General features: G+C 42.4%; 1 protein-coding gene and 3 non-coding genes across 4 annotated transcripts; 1 reads left to right on the plus strand and 3 right to left on the minus strand.

The window, feature by feature from the left end:
* Nucleotides 1-6,828: 6,828 nt before the first annotated feature.
* On the minus strand, nucleotides 6,829-10,342 carry LOC133460940 (zinc finger protein 678-like). The gene is made up of 2 exons (XM_061741654.1): nucleotides 10,301-10,342; nucleotides 6,829-7,948 (listed from the first exon to the last, which is right to left on the minus strand). Exons 1-2 carry the CDS (start codon nucleotides 10,340-10,342, stop codon nucleotides 6,923-6,925), a joined length of 1,068 nt encoding a protein of 355 aa, XP_061597638.1. The 3' UTR covers nucleotides 6,829-6,922.
* A 2,458-nt stretch (nucleotides 10,343-12,800) lies between these two features.
* Nucleotides 12,801-12,874, plus strand: trnai-aau (transfer RNA isoleucine (anticodon AAU)). Its single transcript has one exon. It is a non-coding gene; the product is annotated as a tRNA-Ile (tRNA).
* Nucleotides 12,875-14,457: 1,583 nt separating this feature from the next.
* On the minus strand, nucleotides 14,458-14,539 carry trnas-cga (transfer RNA serine (anticodon CGA)). Its single transcript has one exon. It is a non-coding gene; the product is annotated as a tRNA-Ser (tRNA).
* A 316-nt stretch (nucleotides 14,540-14,855) lies between these two features.
* trnaw-cca (transfer RNA tryptophan (anticodon CCA)) lies at nucleotides 14,856-14,927 on the minus strand. Its single transcript has one exon. It is a non-coding gene; the product is annotated as a tRNA-Trp (tRNA).
* Between the last annotated feature and the right edge of the window lie 2,945 nt (nucleotides 14,928-17,872).

Consider the following 17,872-nt stretch of genomic DNA (forward strand, 5'->3'; position numbering starts at 1 on the left):
TACCTGAGTGATTATTGCCATTTGCAGTTACATGTCCCTCTATATAAACACTATTTACCCTGTATTCATCTATACATAAAAGCATACATTATTTACCGTGTACAATCTTATTCATTACAGGCATTCTCACACAAATATTTCTAGATGCATCAAAGCATATATGTGTGTTTGTGCGTGTGCATATATATATATATATATATATATATATATATATATATATATATATATATATATATATAATAGAATATAAAATAATAGACGGATACACACATTTCCACGTACATATACACCCACAAGTCCAGTCCACCCCACCATCCCCTCACCCAGCGCAGAATGAGGAAGTCAGCCGTCCCGATCGGCCAACACAATACAAATGATGAGAAAAGATATGAGAAATATTTGTTGGGCCACAGTCCGATATGAACTATGGATTGTGTGATTGTATGAACAGTTGAGGCCTTGGGTCAGCTTTGAGGCCCAGTTCTGGGGTCTCAGGCTGAGACCAGCCTCGAGTTTATGATACCTGACCCATGGTTTGGAACAAAGGAAACCCCATGGACGCAAAGCTCAACCAGGATTTACATCTAAGGCCCTGCAGTGATAAGGAACAGCCCCTGATTGGACACAGACCCCAAGCCACAGGGTGGGCCTTGACTTCCTGGGCCAGCTATAAAAGGAAAAGCTCTCTTCTCCTCTGCTCCGTCCATTTTGCAGCGAGTGGCACGCAAGTTTTCTGAGCCCAAACAGGAGCCGAACCAGGGACCCTGCAGGCCTCGACGTGAACGCCTTTGGACCGACCTGGAGCTGAAGGAGGCCCAGCTGCTGTGCCCATGTATTCCCCTCATCCACACTGGTCCTCATCTGGGGCCTGTACTACGAAGCGGGATTTGGGGTTAGCGAGGTAACTTCAGGTTTAACCCTGGGTTTTCAGGACTACGACGGTGGTTCACTTCTCACCGGGGTACATCGCCATGGTAACTTATGCTGAACAGCTAACCTGCTCCGGAGCAGGTTATGTTCGAGATACAGATCGCCGGGTATAAAAGCACCGCCCACTGACCAATCAGCTCTCTTGGAAAATGGCATGCCCTTTCGAAGAATTTAATTTGAACACGACATGAACTTTTAATTTCAAGTCTAAATATTAAGTTAAATCACAGTGTAATTTATCCTTTGCTCTTCGCTACTGAAATAAGCGGCTCTGACAGTGGACTTCTCCATGCTTGCGATTGGTCATGCGCTGAAAACACTGCCCCTTTTATGTGCACGCGCTCATATCCAGATTGGAGAAACCTGGGTTGATATACCGAGTTGATAACCACCGTCGTGTGACCGCTTAGCGTGATTGCAATTGTCCGGGTTAGTGAATCTGGATAAGGAAAAGATATCCTGGGTATGTTGAACTTGCTTCGTAGTACAGGCCCCTGGACCAGGAGAGAGAGAGAGACGCTCTTTATCAGGATCCCCTGCTGAGCGTAACTACTCTTTGTTTCATCAAGAAACACTGACCAGCCGGATCAAACCACTTTCTCTTCATTTACAAAGATTCACGTAAGAGGCTGTTCTGCGTCTGGGCAGAGAAACTTAGTAACACATTTTAAAAGTTAGTTTTACGTTGTGAGCCGGACTGGTGATCCCGTCACAATTGTGCTCATTAGTTGAGTGTGTTTGTTTATCTTATCGTTTTCTCCCCTAATTCTGCTCCTACTACCACCCCCACCCCCCTTCAGGTAATCTGAAGTTTTGTGTACATGTTTAGTTAGTTGTTGTTTTTGGGTAGTTTAGCCATCAGAATTTATCCGAAGTGTTGTTTTACCATCTACCTCGTGTAAATAAATTCTGATTAATTTGAATGAGAGAAGTTGTTTCTGCTTATTTGTCACAACTGTTGTTGCAAGGCCTTTGTTCAAACGCCTCCCTTCACTATTATTCTGAAGAATAATCTACCTTGAGACTGATTTTTGCTTGTTTATTAGTTTAGTTATCTTTTTCCTGATTAAATCAGGTGGTGCCCCATTTTGATTAAGTCATTTTGATAATTCAATTTGATAATCTACTTTATTAATTATTAATGATTGTCCTTCGACAATCATATATATATTTATATATATAAATACACATACTTTGATCTACTTCCAAATCCTGTTTCCATAGTTTGCCCTCAATGATTAGATTTGTGTTAATTAAACAACCTCAGACTCAACATCAGAAAAGGCTCTGTGGTGCAATGGTAGCGCGTCTGACTCTGACTCTGATGTGTTCAACTCACATCAGGGTCATAATGAACTTTCAGTTTTTTTATTTATCCATCCTCACGAGCAGTGGCGGCTTGTCAATAGGGGGCGCTAGGGCGGCGCCCCCAATAAAATTACAGGAAAAAATATCCACCTTATTCCTGGAGCCTCTACTGTAGAATCGGCTGTGGGAGTAACTTCCGGTTAGACGCCGGAAGTTGCGTAACGCCATCGACTAACCATGGCAGCTGAGCATGAACAGCGGTTTATTTTAAAGCAATTTGCTTTCAATCTAGCAGAGAAGTTACGGTTTTGTTTTCTGACATTTAATGTTTAACATGTTTATCAACCGTAGCATTTACTAAAATGTCCTTGCGGAGCTCGGGTACGTCGTTTTGTGGAGGAAAACCTGCATCATACTTTGTGGCTCGGATCCGACAAACACCGGAGGAGGGACGGGAATCCTCAGAGGATTGACAGGAATGTCATGAGAATATCAGGTGTGATTTCAGGTTAATGTCATGAGAATATCAGGTGTGATTTCAGGTTAATGTCATGAGAATATCAGGTGTGATTTCAGGTTAATGTCATGAGAATATCAGGTGTGATTTCAGGTTAATGTCATGAGAATATTAGGTATGATTTCAGGTTAATGTCATGAGAACAGCAGGTGTGATTTCAGGTTAATGTCATGAGAACATCAGGTGTGATTTCAGGTGTATGGAGGACACAGCATTGTAGTATTTGTCCGGTAATGACAACCTTTAGTATTATTTATTATTATTTTCTGTGCAGTTAAAATACAAAGTGTGTTTATGGCACGGACTGCAGGGCAGCATTAGAATAAAAATACAATAGTTTCACTACAGACATGTTGATAAGAAAAAAGTTTTTTGTTAATTAAATTTTAAATCTTAGCTGTGATCAGTACTCGAGTTGTAAAAAAAGAAATCAGGGGGGATGGTGGATTTTATCATATGGGGACAGATAATTTTTGCTGATTACAAATAATATAATATATATTACAAATAATAGCAGTGACCAAAACAGCTGCAGAAATACTGCAGGAATGACATAGCAGCAGTTAAATGCAGCCTTCTGTAAGCTTTAAATATCCACTGGGCTTACATCTAATACATCAAAACACAACAATAAAAAACACTTTTCTGAACTTATCAATATGACTCTGTCCTTCACAGGATAAGTAAAATGGATCACTGCAAAAACTCACAATCTTAACAAGAATATTTGTCTTATTTCTAGTTAAAATGTCTCATTTTAGTAAAAAAAAAATCTCATTACACTTAAAACAAGACTCATCACTGGAAAAAACAACAATTTTCACCCGTTTCAAGTAGATTTTCACTTGAAATAAGTAAAAAAAATCTGCCAGTGGAACAAGATGTTATTGCTTGTAATGAGAAGATAAATCTTGTCCCACTGGCAGATTTTTCTACTTATTTCAGGTGGAAATTTACTTGATACAGGTGAAAATTGTCAAATGTTATTTTTCTGGTGATGACTCTAAATGTTGAAATAGCAGTAAAACCACATTCATTGATGAAACGACATAAGGGATGGAAAGGGGGATGATTTGGACCGTTTTTATTTCAGGAGGGATCTCATCCCCCCTCATCTCGAGTACTGATAAGTAACAATATTTACCCACCTGGAGGAGTATCCACTTTGCCCATTGGGAAGAATGAGATACTTCTCATCTTCTAAGCATTTCTTCACTTCTTCAGGTCGTCCTCCCATCCCTCAACAGCAGGAGGCAGAGGTAAGATGATATTGTCCCGTTTGAGCTGTGACAGGTGGTGTTTCCACATGTTTTATATCCCCAACGCTCGGAGAAAGAGGGTTAACGCGTTCACTCAGCATGTAAACAAACGCCGGTTCCGGCAGCACCGGAAGTAGCACCCACAATTCGCGCAAAGCCTCATGGGGCGTAGGAATAAGGTGGATAAAAAAAAATTTCCTCCACATATATTCCTATTTCCCACAAAATTCTCTGTGTTCCAAACACTTTTTATGGACCTCAAGTTCTGCATATGCTATAAGTCCCACTGGACTATTCTCTTGGTACTCAGACCAACCATGGCACTCTGGCCATTCTCTCTTTAATGTTACCCGAGATATTAAACCTTTTTTAGAAGAGCGAGTCAAATTCGAAGGCAGGAGAAGCAAAGCATCATCACAACACAATCAAAGTCAAGTGTTATGAAATTGCAAGCGTTCCTAAACATCTCTACAATAACGTTCTCAATAACCTCTGCTCACAACCACACAGCGGACTTACCTAAAATTTTGGGATGACGTCAACCCTTCTCTGGTACTCCAGTTCACAGACTTTCGACAACAGCCCAGCAACAATAATTTGGGATTTTGTAAATGGACCCCTTTTACCTCTGAGTAATTTGGATAAAAGTCACTGGTGTGTCGTTGGACTGGAAAGAGGAGTTTCCATCGAAGGTCTATTGTCATCCGGGTCACAGCACCAAATTGTTGAAGAATAATATAAAATCCAGTTCAGGAATCCGCTGTGGGGTTGAGAGTTTTATTTCAGTAAGCCGGCGGTGGGCAGGACCAGCACAGATCGTGTCTGAAGTTGGTATGCCGACCCAGAGAGGTTTGACAACAGGGCTTTTATACAAAAACTTCAAAGCACAGACGGCAAGAATTAACAACCCAAAGGTGAAAGACAAGGAGCAATTAAAAGCTATTTACAGTCAGATGTGATCGTTCAGTTTGGAACTACCCCATAGTAAGTCAGGAAGTCCATCATATGGCATCCCTGTGGATCAAGTCCTCGTCTCTGCAGGGGCAGGAAGCCGAAGCCACTTCGATGGTGCCGTCTCAGCAGGGGTGCAGGAAGCGGGAAATTGTGTGGCAATGTGTCTCAAGCAGGGGTATGAGGCTGAAGCCACCTGCAAGGCGTCGTCCCTGCAGGGGTTCAGGAAGCTGACATTCAGGTCGACCACGGTGCTGTCACAATGCCTCATCACATGGAATTTTTAATTTTGCACACTGATTTCAAAGAATGTCAGTTTCTGTAATTCAGAGGGAAGCAAGAGTTAAAATATGTCCCTCAGCATGAGCCTCTCAGAGCATGCAGGAGAAAACCTGCAGTATCCATCTTGCTGTCAAGACTTGTAGCAGAATTCTTTTACAGGATTTTTTTGTTATGCCCGCCGACTTTGCAGGTCAAAGCATGTCAGTTTCTGTAGTGTAGCGGTTATCAAGTTAGCACGTGAAACGTCCCATTTGAATCTTGGTGGAAAATTGAAACTTTACAGTGTTATTATTTGGACTTGGAAAACCACTCCAGTCCTCTTCAGGACAGGAAGGCCGACCATCTCTTGCTTGCATTGGCTCTCATTGCAGTTCCACAACTGTCAAAAAGAAAGTCATTCACCTACACTTTAAAATGTCCAACTTTACAGGAAAAAAGAAACATTAACTGCCTGCTATAAAAAAAGGGAAAAATTGTTTTTTCTCAATGTTTTTTTTTCACACCCATGACATCTCTGTGGTGGATGATTTTTTATTCTACCACAACAGGACAACTAATATGAAGCCATACATTTATTTCTAATATGATTGATGTTGTGCCACAGGGGAGGTGCTGGTTCAGTTAAAGAGTCATTAATGATTGTTGAAGGACAATCATTAATAAAGTAGATTATCAAATTGAATCAAAATGACAATCAAAACAGCTGATGTTATCAGGAAAATGATAACTTAACAGCAAAATTCAGTCTCAAGGTAGATTATTCTGCAGAATAATAGTGAAGGGAGGAGTCCGAGCACAGGCATTTGCAACAGCAGTTGTGACAAATATGTGTAAAATAAGCACAAACAACTTCTCTCATTCGAATTAATCAGAATTTATTTACACAAGTGTCAAGAAGATGGCAAAACAACGTTTTGGATAAATTCTGATGACTAAACTACCCAAAAACAACAACTAACTAAACATGAACACAAAACTTCAGACTATCTGTGTGTGTGTGTGTGTGTGTGTGTGTGTGTGTGTGTGTGTGTGTGTGTGTGTGTGTGTGTGTGTGTGTGTGTGTGTGTGTGTGTGTGTGTGTGTGTGTGTGTGTGTGTGTGGGGAGGGGGGGGGGGGGGTTGGTAGGAGCAGAATGAGGGGAGAAAACAATAAGATAAACAAACACACTCAACTAATGAGCACAGTTGTGACGGGATCACCAGTCCGGCTCACAACGTAAAACTAACTTTTAAAATGTGTTACTAAGTTTCTCTGCCCAGACACAGGAACAGCCTCTTACATGAATCTTTGTAAATGAAGAGAAAGTGGTTTGATCCGGCTGGTCAGTGTTTCTTGATGAAACAAAGAGTAGTTACGCTCAGCAGGGGATCCTGATAAGGAGTGGCTCTCTCTCTCTCCTGGTCCAGATGAGGAGCAGTGTGGATGAGGGGAACACATGGGCACAGCAGCTGGGCCTCCTTCAGCTCCAGGTCGGTCCAAAGGCGTTCACGTTGAGGAATGCAGAGTTCAGGGGCCTCAGCCTGAGGCCCTTAACTGTTCATATAATTACACAATCCATAGTTCATATGGGACTGTGGCCCAACAAATATTTCTGATATCTTTTCTCTTTTCTTGATGCATGTTAACTGAACTCTCAAAATAAATGATATCAGCACTGATCACAAATGTACAATTTTTATCCAGTGTGAATACGTTGATGTTTCGTCAATTGATCGTGCCGGGCAAAAGCCGCTCCACACTGATCACATCTGTAAGGCTTGTCTCCAGTGTGAATACGTTGGTGACTCGACAAATGATCTTGCCGGGCAAAAGTCGCTCCACACTGATCACACCTGTAGGGCTTGTCTCCAGTGTGAATACGTCGATGTCTCGTCAAATGACCTTGCTCGGCAAAAGCCGCTCCACACTGATCACACCTGTAAGGCTTGTCTCGAGTGTGAATACGTTGGTGTCTCGTTAGGGTACCTTGCTCGGCAAAAGCCGCCCCACACTGATCACACCTGTAAGGCTTGTCTCCAGTGTGAATACGTTGGTGTCTCGTTAGAGTACCTTGCTGGGCAAAAGTCACTCCACACTGATCACACCTGTAGGGCTTGTTTCCCGTGTGAATACGTCGATGTCTCGTCAAATGACCTTGCTCGGCAAAAGTCCCTCCACACTGATCACACCTGTAAGGCTTGTCTCCAGTGTGAATACGTTGATGTCTCGTCAAATGACCTTGCAGGGCAAAAGCCGCTCCACACTGATCACAGCTGTATGGTTTATCACCAGTGTGAATACGTTGGTGACTCGTCAAATGACCTTGCCGGGCAAAAGCCGCTCCACACTGATCGCATCTGTAAGGCTTGTCTCCAGAGTGAATACGTTGGTGAGTCGTTAGGTTACTTTGCTGGGCAAAAGCCACGCCACACTGATCACACCTGTAAGGCTTGTCTCCAGTGTGAATACGTTGATGACGAATTAGAGCACTTTTATCGGTAAAAGCCGCTCCACACTGATCACACCTGTAGGACTTGTCTCCAGTGTGAATACGTTGGTGATTCTTTAGATGATCTCGTCGGGTAAAAGCCGCACCACACTGATCACAGCAGTATGGTTTATCACCAGTGTGAGTTTTCTTATGGATCTTCAGGTTTGATGAAGTGGTGAAGACTTGTTCGCAATCATCACAGCAGTATCTTTTGGGTCTTCCTTTATGATTCTGTAATAGAGACGATGACTTACATTATCTTGGCTGCATTATCAAAAGCCTTTTCAGTTTCAAGTATGGAGCTAGAACAGTCTCATAATTCACACATGCACAGTACAAAATTCACAAATGCACACGCCGATCCACAAATGCAAAAGCCCAAAATTCACACGTGCTTAGGACAAGATACACAAATGTATTTTTGATTCACACACAAATATAACCTGATTTACAAACGTTTTTTTTTGTCTGTGAGCTGCGCTGGATTTGCGTGCGACTTTTGAGACTCTACTCCCCTGACTTGACTCGATTCACAAATGCGTTTTTTTTAACACAGAAGGATCTGCAACCAATCAGATATCTTCCTTTGTTTCAGCCAGTCATAAGAGCGCACCCTACGTGGGAGATGATTTACTCGTAAACCAACCAGATTATAGGGCGGATACACCTGCTGTTTGAGCTGCGTCACGCCGTTGGCTTGTGTGATTCAATACTTCCGAGTTGGTGGAGTAAAGATAAATAAACAAGACAGCAACACAGGATGGAGAGGAGATCACTGCTCTGCTTTTCTTGTGATCTCGGTAAAGAAAACAGCGCGATCGGAGAATGCTTGTCGGGCCGTTCAACCAGAGCCGCCGGGAGACTGGAGAGCTTAAGTCCTGCCGATGCAGCAAATGATGATGAGAAACAGCGGAGATATTTATGTACGTATTACCACCCCCTCGCCCCCACTAGGTAATGAAGCGTATAATCGGGGACCAGAGAGAATGCAGTTCTGCCGAATGATGTTTAGTGAAGGCAGACATTATCTCATTACTGATATGATTTAACAGAAGATTCCTAAATTGATTAATACATAGATTGGATTTTTGTTTCCAGTTCATTAGAATGGTTTTCTTTGCGATACATAAGGCAGTGAGAACCAAGTGAGCCAGGTTTTTTTGATTTGATTTATTTTATTTTTGTACATGTAAAAAAAAATAAATACACTTCATGAGAAGTTTAAGAAAACAAAACATAAAAACAAAGAATTTCATCCTTTAAAACTTGCTATCTTGATTTACATGTGCCAAAAAAGGAGAGGGAGGGGAGAAAAAAAAACATCTTCACACCGAGTATAATATACAGTGTCAAGGTGCAAAAAACACCTCGGCACACAAAGCAACAAACATCATCACAAGACTTGCATGTGGGGGAGGGGGGGTTGGTGGGGGGATCCCGGCACAGTACATCCAAGTGATCGCCGCGGCTTAGTGGCGCTCGAAACCAGGAGACTGCGTTGGAGGAAGGTGTTGAGTTGAGGGAGGTGTGGTTATCAGCAAGTGTTTGTGTGAGCGGTAGGTCCGTGAACTTCGCTCAGAGCTGCTCCTCAGCCAATGTCCTTGATGTTATCAGACGGCTCAGTCAGTTCTGAAAACAGGTCCACAGATGTTTCTGGAGAGGGGAGGATTAGTGGGGGCAGAGTCCCTTGTTTACATTCCACCAGGGAGATTGTGACTAGAGCGGTCGGCCAAAACCGCTCTGTCAAGGCCAGATTATAGAATAAACTATTATATTGCAAAGAACAGAGAGACTCAGTAATTTTCCGTCTGCCTTTAGTCTCTGGTTCATCAATGGCGACTCCAAACAGACAAATTTGTGATCAATTCCCGCAAAGCCGAGCTTCCAACTTCTCCAAGGTCTTCTCCATCTTGACAATGAGCTCAAAGACCGCCGCTAGCCTGCAATTCTGTTCAAGAATCGCATCCAGCTTACGGCTTTGCTCCCCCAGCGTTAATGCGTTAATTATGAAGGCATCTTCGATGTCCTCGACAGACAGGATCGCCAAACACAACGGTTTCCAATGTTTCCAGGAATCCATTGTGTATCCAGCAAAAAATGTCCCATCGGGGCAAGAGGGCTCCCTTATCCCCCGACTTCTCATCGCAAAAATGTGGTCAATTGTGCTGAGAGACCAGTTAATCAATTCCATGATTGTAGAATTTCGGAGGAGTGAAAAGGAGAGACAGGACAAAAAGCAGTAGCAGGGCAGATAGTTAAGGGAGAGGAGCAGAAAAGAGTCCGCCTTCGCCGAGAGCCGGAAGAAGATACACACACACACACACACACACACACACACACACACACACACACACACACACACACACACACACACACACACACACACACACACACACACACACACACACACTAACGTTTTAGCACATGATGGTACTTTGACCAATCTGCCAATAAGTGAAACTGGCAAGCTCTCATGGACACAGCACGCTTTACTCCACATGGTTCTCATCTTGGTGGAGCAGCAGTAAGACATCCATTACCTATAGGACAATTTCAAGGCAACAGGGACGGGTGTGCTCATACAAGGCACTCTTGGTGCTCCTGCTCCTGGCTGGTGATATACATCTTAATCCTGGCCCGACCATGTTGGAACAACAGGCGAGCTCTATGGCGCAGGTGAGGCCCATGTCGCTGCCACCGCTCCTACGAGCTGAGCCACCCGGAACTAAAGCGCAGCAAAGCTGGTCCGATCGGCTGCTGGCCCAGATCCAGGAAGCACTGGAGCAGCAGTGCGAAGAGTGGATTGCGTCTCCAGTCTGCCGCGGGGAATCATGCAGCCATGAGTCTCCAGTTCCGGGTGCAGAGGCTGAGCATGCACCGCTGACACCCACAGGTCCAAGCTACACGGCGCCGGGCGATGAGCGCGCAGCACACAGGGAGCTGTCAGCCAACCAGCCGGGGAACATCGAGGGAGCAGCGGTCCTGCGCGCAACTGTGCACGGGGAACCAGCAGCACACCACAACCCGGAGGACACATCTACTTGCCTGCCAAAGCGAAAGCCAATCTTCGGCCTGTGTGGACCAAGAAACCAATTGACGCCAAGGTAAAATATATTCAACAACAGAGGAAACTGTTCCAAACTGTAAATCATGCAAAGATTCTCTGGGACCCGGATGCTAAACCTAAAGGGGTTTTTGGTGGACATATTAATATTAGGAGTCTTCCATCTAAAACAGAACAACTGGAAAAAGTATTGAATGACTAATCTTGATTACTTGGGGCTTTCAGAAATATGGCTGGGCAAGAATACTCCTGCAGGTGTCTATACTATGCCAAACTACAATTTATTCAGAAGAGACAGGACCCACAAAAGAGGTGGTAGGGTACTCTTGTATGTTAAAAGCAGTATCAGATGTAAACAATTTCCCTCAAATGATCTGGAGTGTGTAGGAGTCACAATGTTTTTGTCCCCTGAGATGTCATTCAATGTTGTTGTGCTGTATAGGCCACCAAATGAGAAGAACTCTGCTTTTTTTTTTACATATTGAAAGGTATATTGAAAGCTTGCAACAATAGAGAAACTATTTTAATGGGTGATTTTAATTTAAACTGGTTCGATAAAGCATGCTCTGAGAAGACTGATTGCCAAACAGTTTAAATGTTGAAGACCCCAACCAGAATAACTAGCTCCTCTAAAACTCTCTTGGACTTGATTTTCACAAATGAAGTGGATCGTGTTAACAAAACTTATAATTTAATTACGGGGTTATCAGACCATAACCTCACTCTTGTCTCAAGAAAACTTTTGAAGACCTGTTGGAGAAACCAAAACAGGAATAAAGTATTTACCTCTTTTATTCCTAAACGGGACTTGGAGCTATTGGATATGGAAATTAAAAATACTGTTCATAATGACCTTGTTTCTGGCCAGGACGCTGAGTTGGCATGTGGCATTTTGAAGGAGCACACCACCACTATTTTATCTAAATTCACCAAAACTGGACTGCGAAGATCTAAAAGCAGAAAACAATTACCTTGGCTCAGTGAGGGGATATGGCTTTTAATGAAGGAAAGAGATGCTGCCCTTAAAAGGTTTTTAAAATCAAGACTGAATACAGACACATTTATCTTTAAAAGCCTGAGAAATAAAGTGATAAGTCAGTTAAGAAAAGCAAGCTTTTTCTTGGACGTTGGACGTGCAAATAATTTAGTTCATATCTCCATTAGGAGCTCTTCTTTGCACTTTTGCAGCGTTTTTCTCCCGAGTTGGAAAAGTCTTTCGCCGTATGTCACACACCGGGCCAGATAGTGACAAAGAGGGAGTCCACACATGAGTCACCAAATTCAAAAATGTAATTTATTAAAGTAAAAATTAAATCAAAATAAACCAAAAGTATATGTAGGTTTAAATGTAGAGTGTCAGTCATGTATGCTGTGAGTGTGTGAAGAAGTATGCTGAGTGCAAGTGTTGTATGCAGGAGGAAAAAATACTTAGTTCCCCATTGGCAGGTGGAAACCCAGAACCAAGCCCAAGTCTGGGAGCAGCAAGAGACAGCAAGAGCAAGCCAGATCAAGCAAGCCAAAGACTGCAACGCTAGAGAGCCCCTAAATACCTTGGCTCCCACACACACACACACAGGTGAGGCCAATTGGGCTGACGACCTGCCAGAACTTCCATCCAGGAAGCAGAATGGCCAATAAGGAGGGAGAGGGGCAGGCCGTCACACCGTAAAACAATGTCCATTAATCATCTCGTTGGGACCTCCAAATTGTTACAGCACTCACTGGGACGACTTGGTGCATAAGACGTGGACTTTATTTCAGCAGAAGACAGAGTAAAACCATACGGTTGCTCTGAGGCATTCAGTACATTTCTCTGCTTTTTTCCCTCAACTCTAAAAACCAACAAAGAACAAGGGCTTCTTCTCTGGTGCTAACCAGCACTATCATGTTAGTGACACAGTTGCTCTGCTGGCGTTATCTAACAGGCGCTACACATGTGACTCAAGGTTTTGTAATCAAGGCCTGGATCTCTACGTACACATAGCTAAGTATATACGAAAAAGAACCATGTCCCATGAAGGCCGGTTAGCTCAGAAGGTCAGAGCGTGGTGCTAATAACGCCAAGGTCATGGGTTTGATCCTCATACTGGCCAAACTGGTTACCAGTTAAACTCTGGGGATCTTACAACGTTTCAGATTTGAAAGATTGTTAACTTCATGTGGACCAAGAATTATTCATGTCTGAAGGATCACCTGCCTTGAAGAAAGGAGGAAATAAAGATGACTTTTAAACATAATGAATTTACTAAGTTTATAAAGCAAGGGAAAGTTTATTTGTAATAGACATTCCGTGTACAATTCAAAGTGCTTTACATTAAAACATTTGAAAAATGATAGAAATATGTGTCAGTGATAGAGAATTATCATCCAACAATAAAAAAGGCTCTAAATGCTCTGGTTCTCTGACAGGTTTTTGTGGCCGAGTGGTAAAGGCGTTCGAATGCCTTATATTTGTAAAAATATGAAGAAAAGAAGAAACTAAATATTCAGACTATAACCTGAGTATCTCAGCTGGTAGAGCATCAGACTTTTAATCTGAGGGTCCAGGTTTCCAGTCCCTGTTCAGGTGGATAAACTGCTGACCACAATTTCTAACTGTTAAGAAACAACTGGATTATTTTCAATGTCCATCTCAAGCTATTAAATAAAAAACAAAGGGTAAAATACAGAGACAAAGCTCTCTTGCAAGACCTCGGTAGTTCGGATTCAGAGCATCACACTCTTAATCCATGGGACCTGTATTTTTCCCAAACAATAACTGTGCCCAACTCTGCCCAAACTTGACAAACTGCTCGATCGATTGTAGAAGGATGCAAAGGACAACTCAAATCTTCTTACTCCTAAGTTTTTATTTTCTTGAAGATTTTTAAGTTTCCTGGCTTTGGGCCTCTTATATGTGGAAATGCGAAAGTTGACCAAGCTACCGCTGAAGTCCTAGTGGCCTAATGGACAAGGAACTGGCCTCCTAAAACAGGAATTGTGGGGCCAAGTCCCACCTAGGATGTTTGAACATGTGGTGAATCACTGCAAAACTAAGCTGAAAGGTCAGATTCACGATGGAACTCAAAATCTCTATACCAAGCTGTTCAGAGAGGTCATATTAGGCACGCCCTTCCAGGTAACCAATTTTATCATAATTCAGCGTATCCTTATAAACTTTGTTATTCATGTAGGTGATCTGAAAGAAACCCTCAATCCTCACTGTTACATCAGCAGTGTCCTCTAACAGAGCCAAGGTTGACAGTGTGATTTGCAGTATACATTGTTTTGCACCAACCTTTAGTTTTATGTTCAGACCATGTGGTTAATTGTGAAATTGTTGCATTTCGACTCCTGTGTAACTTATCTGGTGATGTGGGGACTGTCGTGCCCTTGATGTGTGGTAGTGAACTTGTTGTTGAAGTCACTTTTCCTTATATGTTGGACTTCACTGCATCCCCAGTGAGTGTCGCCATAAGACAAAACCTCAGAAATGTGCGTAAGCCAGAATTAATGTGTGCGTTAGGGACCACAACTTTTCACATTCAATCACTTTTTGAACATCCAACCGTAAGCGTAGAAAGTGGCGCACGTACACTCTTTGTACATGAGGCCCCATGAGTTTTGAATCACAATTTTGTCTGAGGTTAAGACATCCAAGATTTAAGAAGCCTTTTTTCCCCATTCAAATATTAATCGTTGTTGGCAGGATTTGAACCTGCGCGGGGAATCCTCAATGGATTTCGAGTCCATCGCCTTAACCACTCAGCCACAACAACCACTCCTATATGTGTGAATCTGCAGAATCAGACAATTTAGAGACTTTTTAAAACTGGATGATTTTACTTTATCACTTTGACACATATTTTTATCTTAAATGTTGTTATTAAATCACTTTGAATTGTACATGAAATGTGGTATACAAATAAACTTGCCTTGTGTCTCCTGATAAACAAATGAAATTGGTTCTTTTAAAGATTATCTTTTGTTCCTCCTTTCATCAAGTCAGGTGATTATGCAGACTTGAACAATTCCAGGTTTGTCTGGTTGGTGAACTCGTGAGGATGGATAAATAAAAAAAATGAAAGTTTATTATGACCCTGATGTGAGTTGAACACATAACCTTCTGATCTGGAGTCAGACGCGCTACCATTGCACCACAGAGCCTTTTCTGACATGGTCTGTATAACTGTATAGAGGATCTTTGGCTGAATGAGTCAGCAGCTGAATTCTGGTTACCCCGGCAACAAGAACCTCGACTTAGAACCTTCCGGTTTGGCTGTGAGAAAAACCCAGATTTTGTGAGTTCTCAAATAACTCCGATTTGTGAGAAAACCGTAGCTCCTAGCAGAAAAACAAAGACATCGTGAGAGACACAGAACTCGGCAGATTCTGACAATCTTAATTTTATTCAGATATTCCTTAAAATGTCTGAGTAACGGCAGTGTGAAAACAAAGTGAGATTTTTTTGAAGAAAACTTTTGATTACATTACAGTCAATGGAGACCGAGGCAGGAATTTGCGCCGCTTTAGCCCCCCCGTTTAAATGTTGTGCATACCCGGCCTGTCAAAGCCAAATTTTTGAATCCCAACACCTATGTCTACATTCTGACCAAAAATTATTGCTCTCCTTTTTACGGTTTGGCCGTGACCTCGAGTTACAAATAAAAATTAAGGTAATTTTTTTACTGTCTCTCCCACTCTAGCAAATGACAGCTCCACTCTGGATTTGACAAAAAAGTGATTTCCAGTCCTCGCTTGAGTGATCATATCTTGAAAAGTGTCAGGTTAGGAGAGAGAGGAGAAGTTTTCCTCCGTTTTAAGTTTGAATGACATTTCTACGTGCAAGTATGAGAAAGTTAGGTGACTCCGAAAAAAGGTGAATTTTGGCTTTTTTTTAACCTCATCCCATCCACACTATGACATTCTGCGCCATAAACATACATGGGAAAATCTCCCCATTAGTTTGGAAATTTGGAAATGTTATTGCAAACTATTTGTGCCATCGCTCTGAAAATTGACAGGACTGTAGTTAAATTCTGGGCCAACAACTTTCTAAAGTGCACGTTTTTGCACGTTGCACAAAAACGTGTGCACCAATCGCTAATAAAAGTCATACCACTCGATTCGGGCTTAAGGCACACGTGTGTACGTTTTTACTTTTCGTGTTTTCTCTGCGCCAGAGGCACGCCTCCTCCATTGCTATTGAATAGCTATGGAGGAGGCGTGCCTCTTGGCGAAGCCGTGGCAATAATAATTAATAAAGGAGATTATTTATCAAATTGAATTATCAAAATTACTTAATCAAAACAGGGCACCACCTGATGTAATCAGGAAAATGATAACTAAACAGCAAAAATCAGTCTCAATGTAGATTATTCTTCAGAATAATAGTAAAGGAGGGAGTCCGAACACAGGCCATTGCAACCAGTAATTGTGACAAATATGCGTAAAATAAGCACAAACAACTTCTCTCATTCAAATTAATCAGAATGTATTTACACAAGTGTCAAGAAGATGGTAAAACAACACTTCGGATAAATTCTGATGGCTAAACTACCCAAAAACAACAACTAACTAAACATATACACAACACTTCAGATTACCTGAAGGGGGTGTGGGTGGTAGTAGGAGCAGAATTAGGGGAGAAAACAATAATATAAACAAACACACTCAACTAATGAGCACAGTTGTGACGGGATCACCAGTCCGTCTCACAACGTAAAACTAACTTTAAAATGTGTTACTAAGTTTCTCTGCCCAGACACAGAACAGCCTCTTACGTGAATCTTTGTAAATGAAAGAAAGTGGTTTGATCCGGCCGGTCAGTGTTTCTTGATGAAACAAAGAGTATTTACGCTCAGCAGGGGATCCTGATAAAGAGCGTCTCTCTCTCTCTCTCTCTCTCTCTCTACTGGTCCAGATGAGGACCAGTGTGGATGAGGGGAATACATGGGCACAGCAGCTGGGCCTCCTTCAGCTCCAGGTCGGTCCAAAGGCGTTCACGTCGAGGCCTGCAGGGTCCCTGGTTCGGCTCCTCTTTGGGCTCAGAAAACTTGCGGCCACTCGCTGCGAAACGGACAGAGCAGAGGAGAAGAGAGCTTTTCCTTTTGTAGCTGGTCCAGGAAGTCAAGGCCCACCCTGTGGCTTGGGGTCTGTGTCCAATCAGGGGCTGTTCCTCATCACTGCAGGGCCTTAGATGCAAATCCTGGTTGAGCTTTGCGTCCATGGGGTTTCCTTTGTTCCAAACCATGCGGTCAGGTAACATAAACTCGAGGCTGGTCTCAGCCTGAGGCCCCAGAACTGGGCCTTAAAGCTGACCCAAGGCCTCAACTGTTCATATAATCACACAGTCCACAGTTCATATGGGACTGTGGCCCAACAAATATTTCTCATATCTTTTCTCATCATTTGTATTGTGCTGGCCGATCGGGACGGCTGACTTCCTCATTCTGCTCTGGGTGAAGGGATGGTGGGGTGGACTGGACCTGGACTGGACCTGCCTCTTGCTGGTCGGGCAACTGGAGTCTGGTGGGGGCCTCCTGCTCGGTTCCCTGACGCCCCGGTCTGACCTCACCCCTCATTGCAATATATAAATTACCAATTCTAATTCTAATAATTATTCTTGGCATTATCATGATATATTGTTTCATAGTGTATTATTATATTAAGTTATGAAATCTCATGGGATGTTAAAGTATAGTATTATTATATATTATAGTATGGTGATATCATTTTGTTATGTTATATTATAAAAATTATGTTATATTAGGATATTACTATATTTATATGCTATTATAGTATTACATATATTTATATTATGCTACATCACTCTATATGATAATTATTTATTCACACACACACACACACACTTACACACACACACACACACACACACACACACACACACACACACACACACACACACACACACACACACACACACACACACACACACACACACACACACACACACACACACTTTTCTCACTGTTAGTACTGTATGTTAATTAAAATGAATGAATACAGGGACTCATGGTAAATAGTGTTTATATAGAGGGACATGTAACTGCAAATGGCAATAATCACCCAGGTATCCGCAAATTTATACT

The sequence above is a fragment of the Cololabis saira genome, chromosome 15 (assembly GCF_033807715.1).
Source record: "Cololabis saira isolate AMF1-May2022 chromosome 15, fColSai1.1, whole genome shotgun sequence".
Classification (NCBI taxonomy): domain Eukaryota; kingdom Metazoa; phylum Chordata; class Actinopteri; order Beloniformes; family Belonidae; genus Cololabis; species Cololabis saira.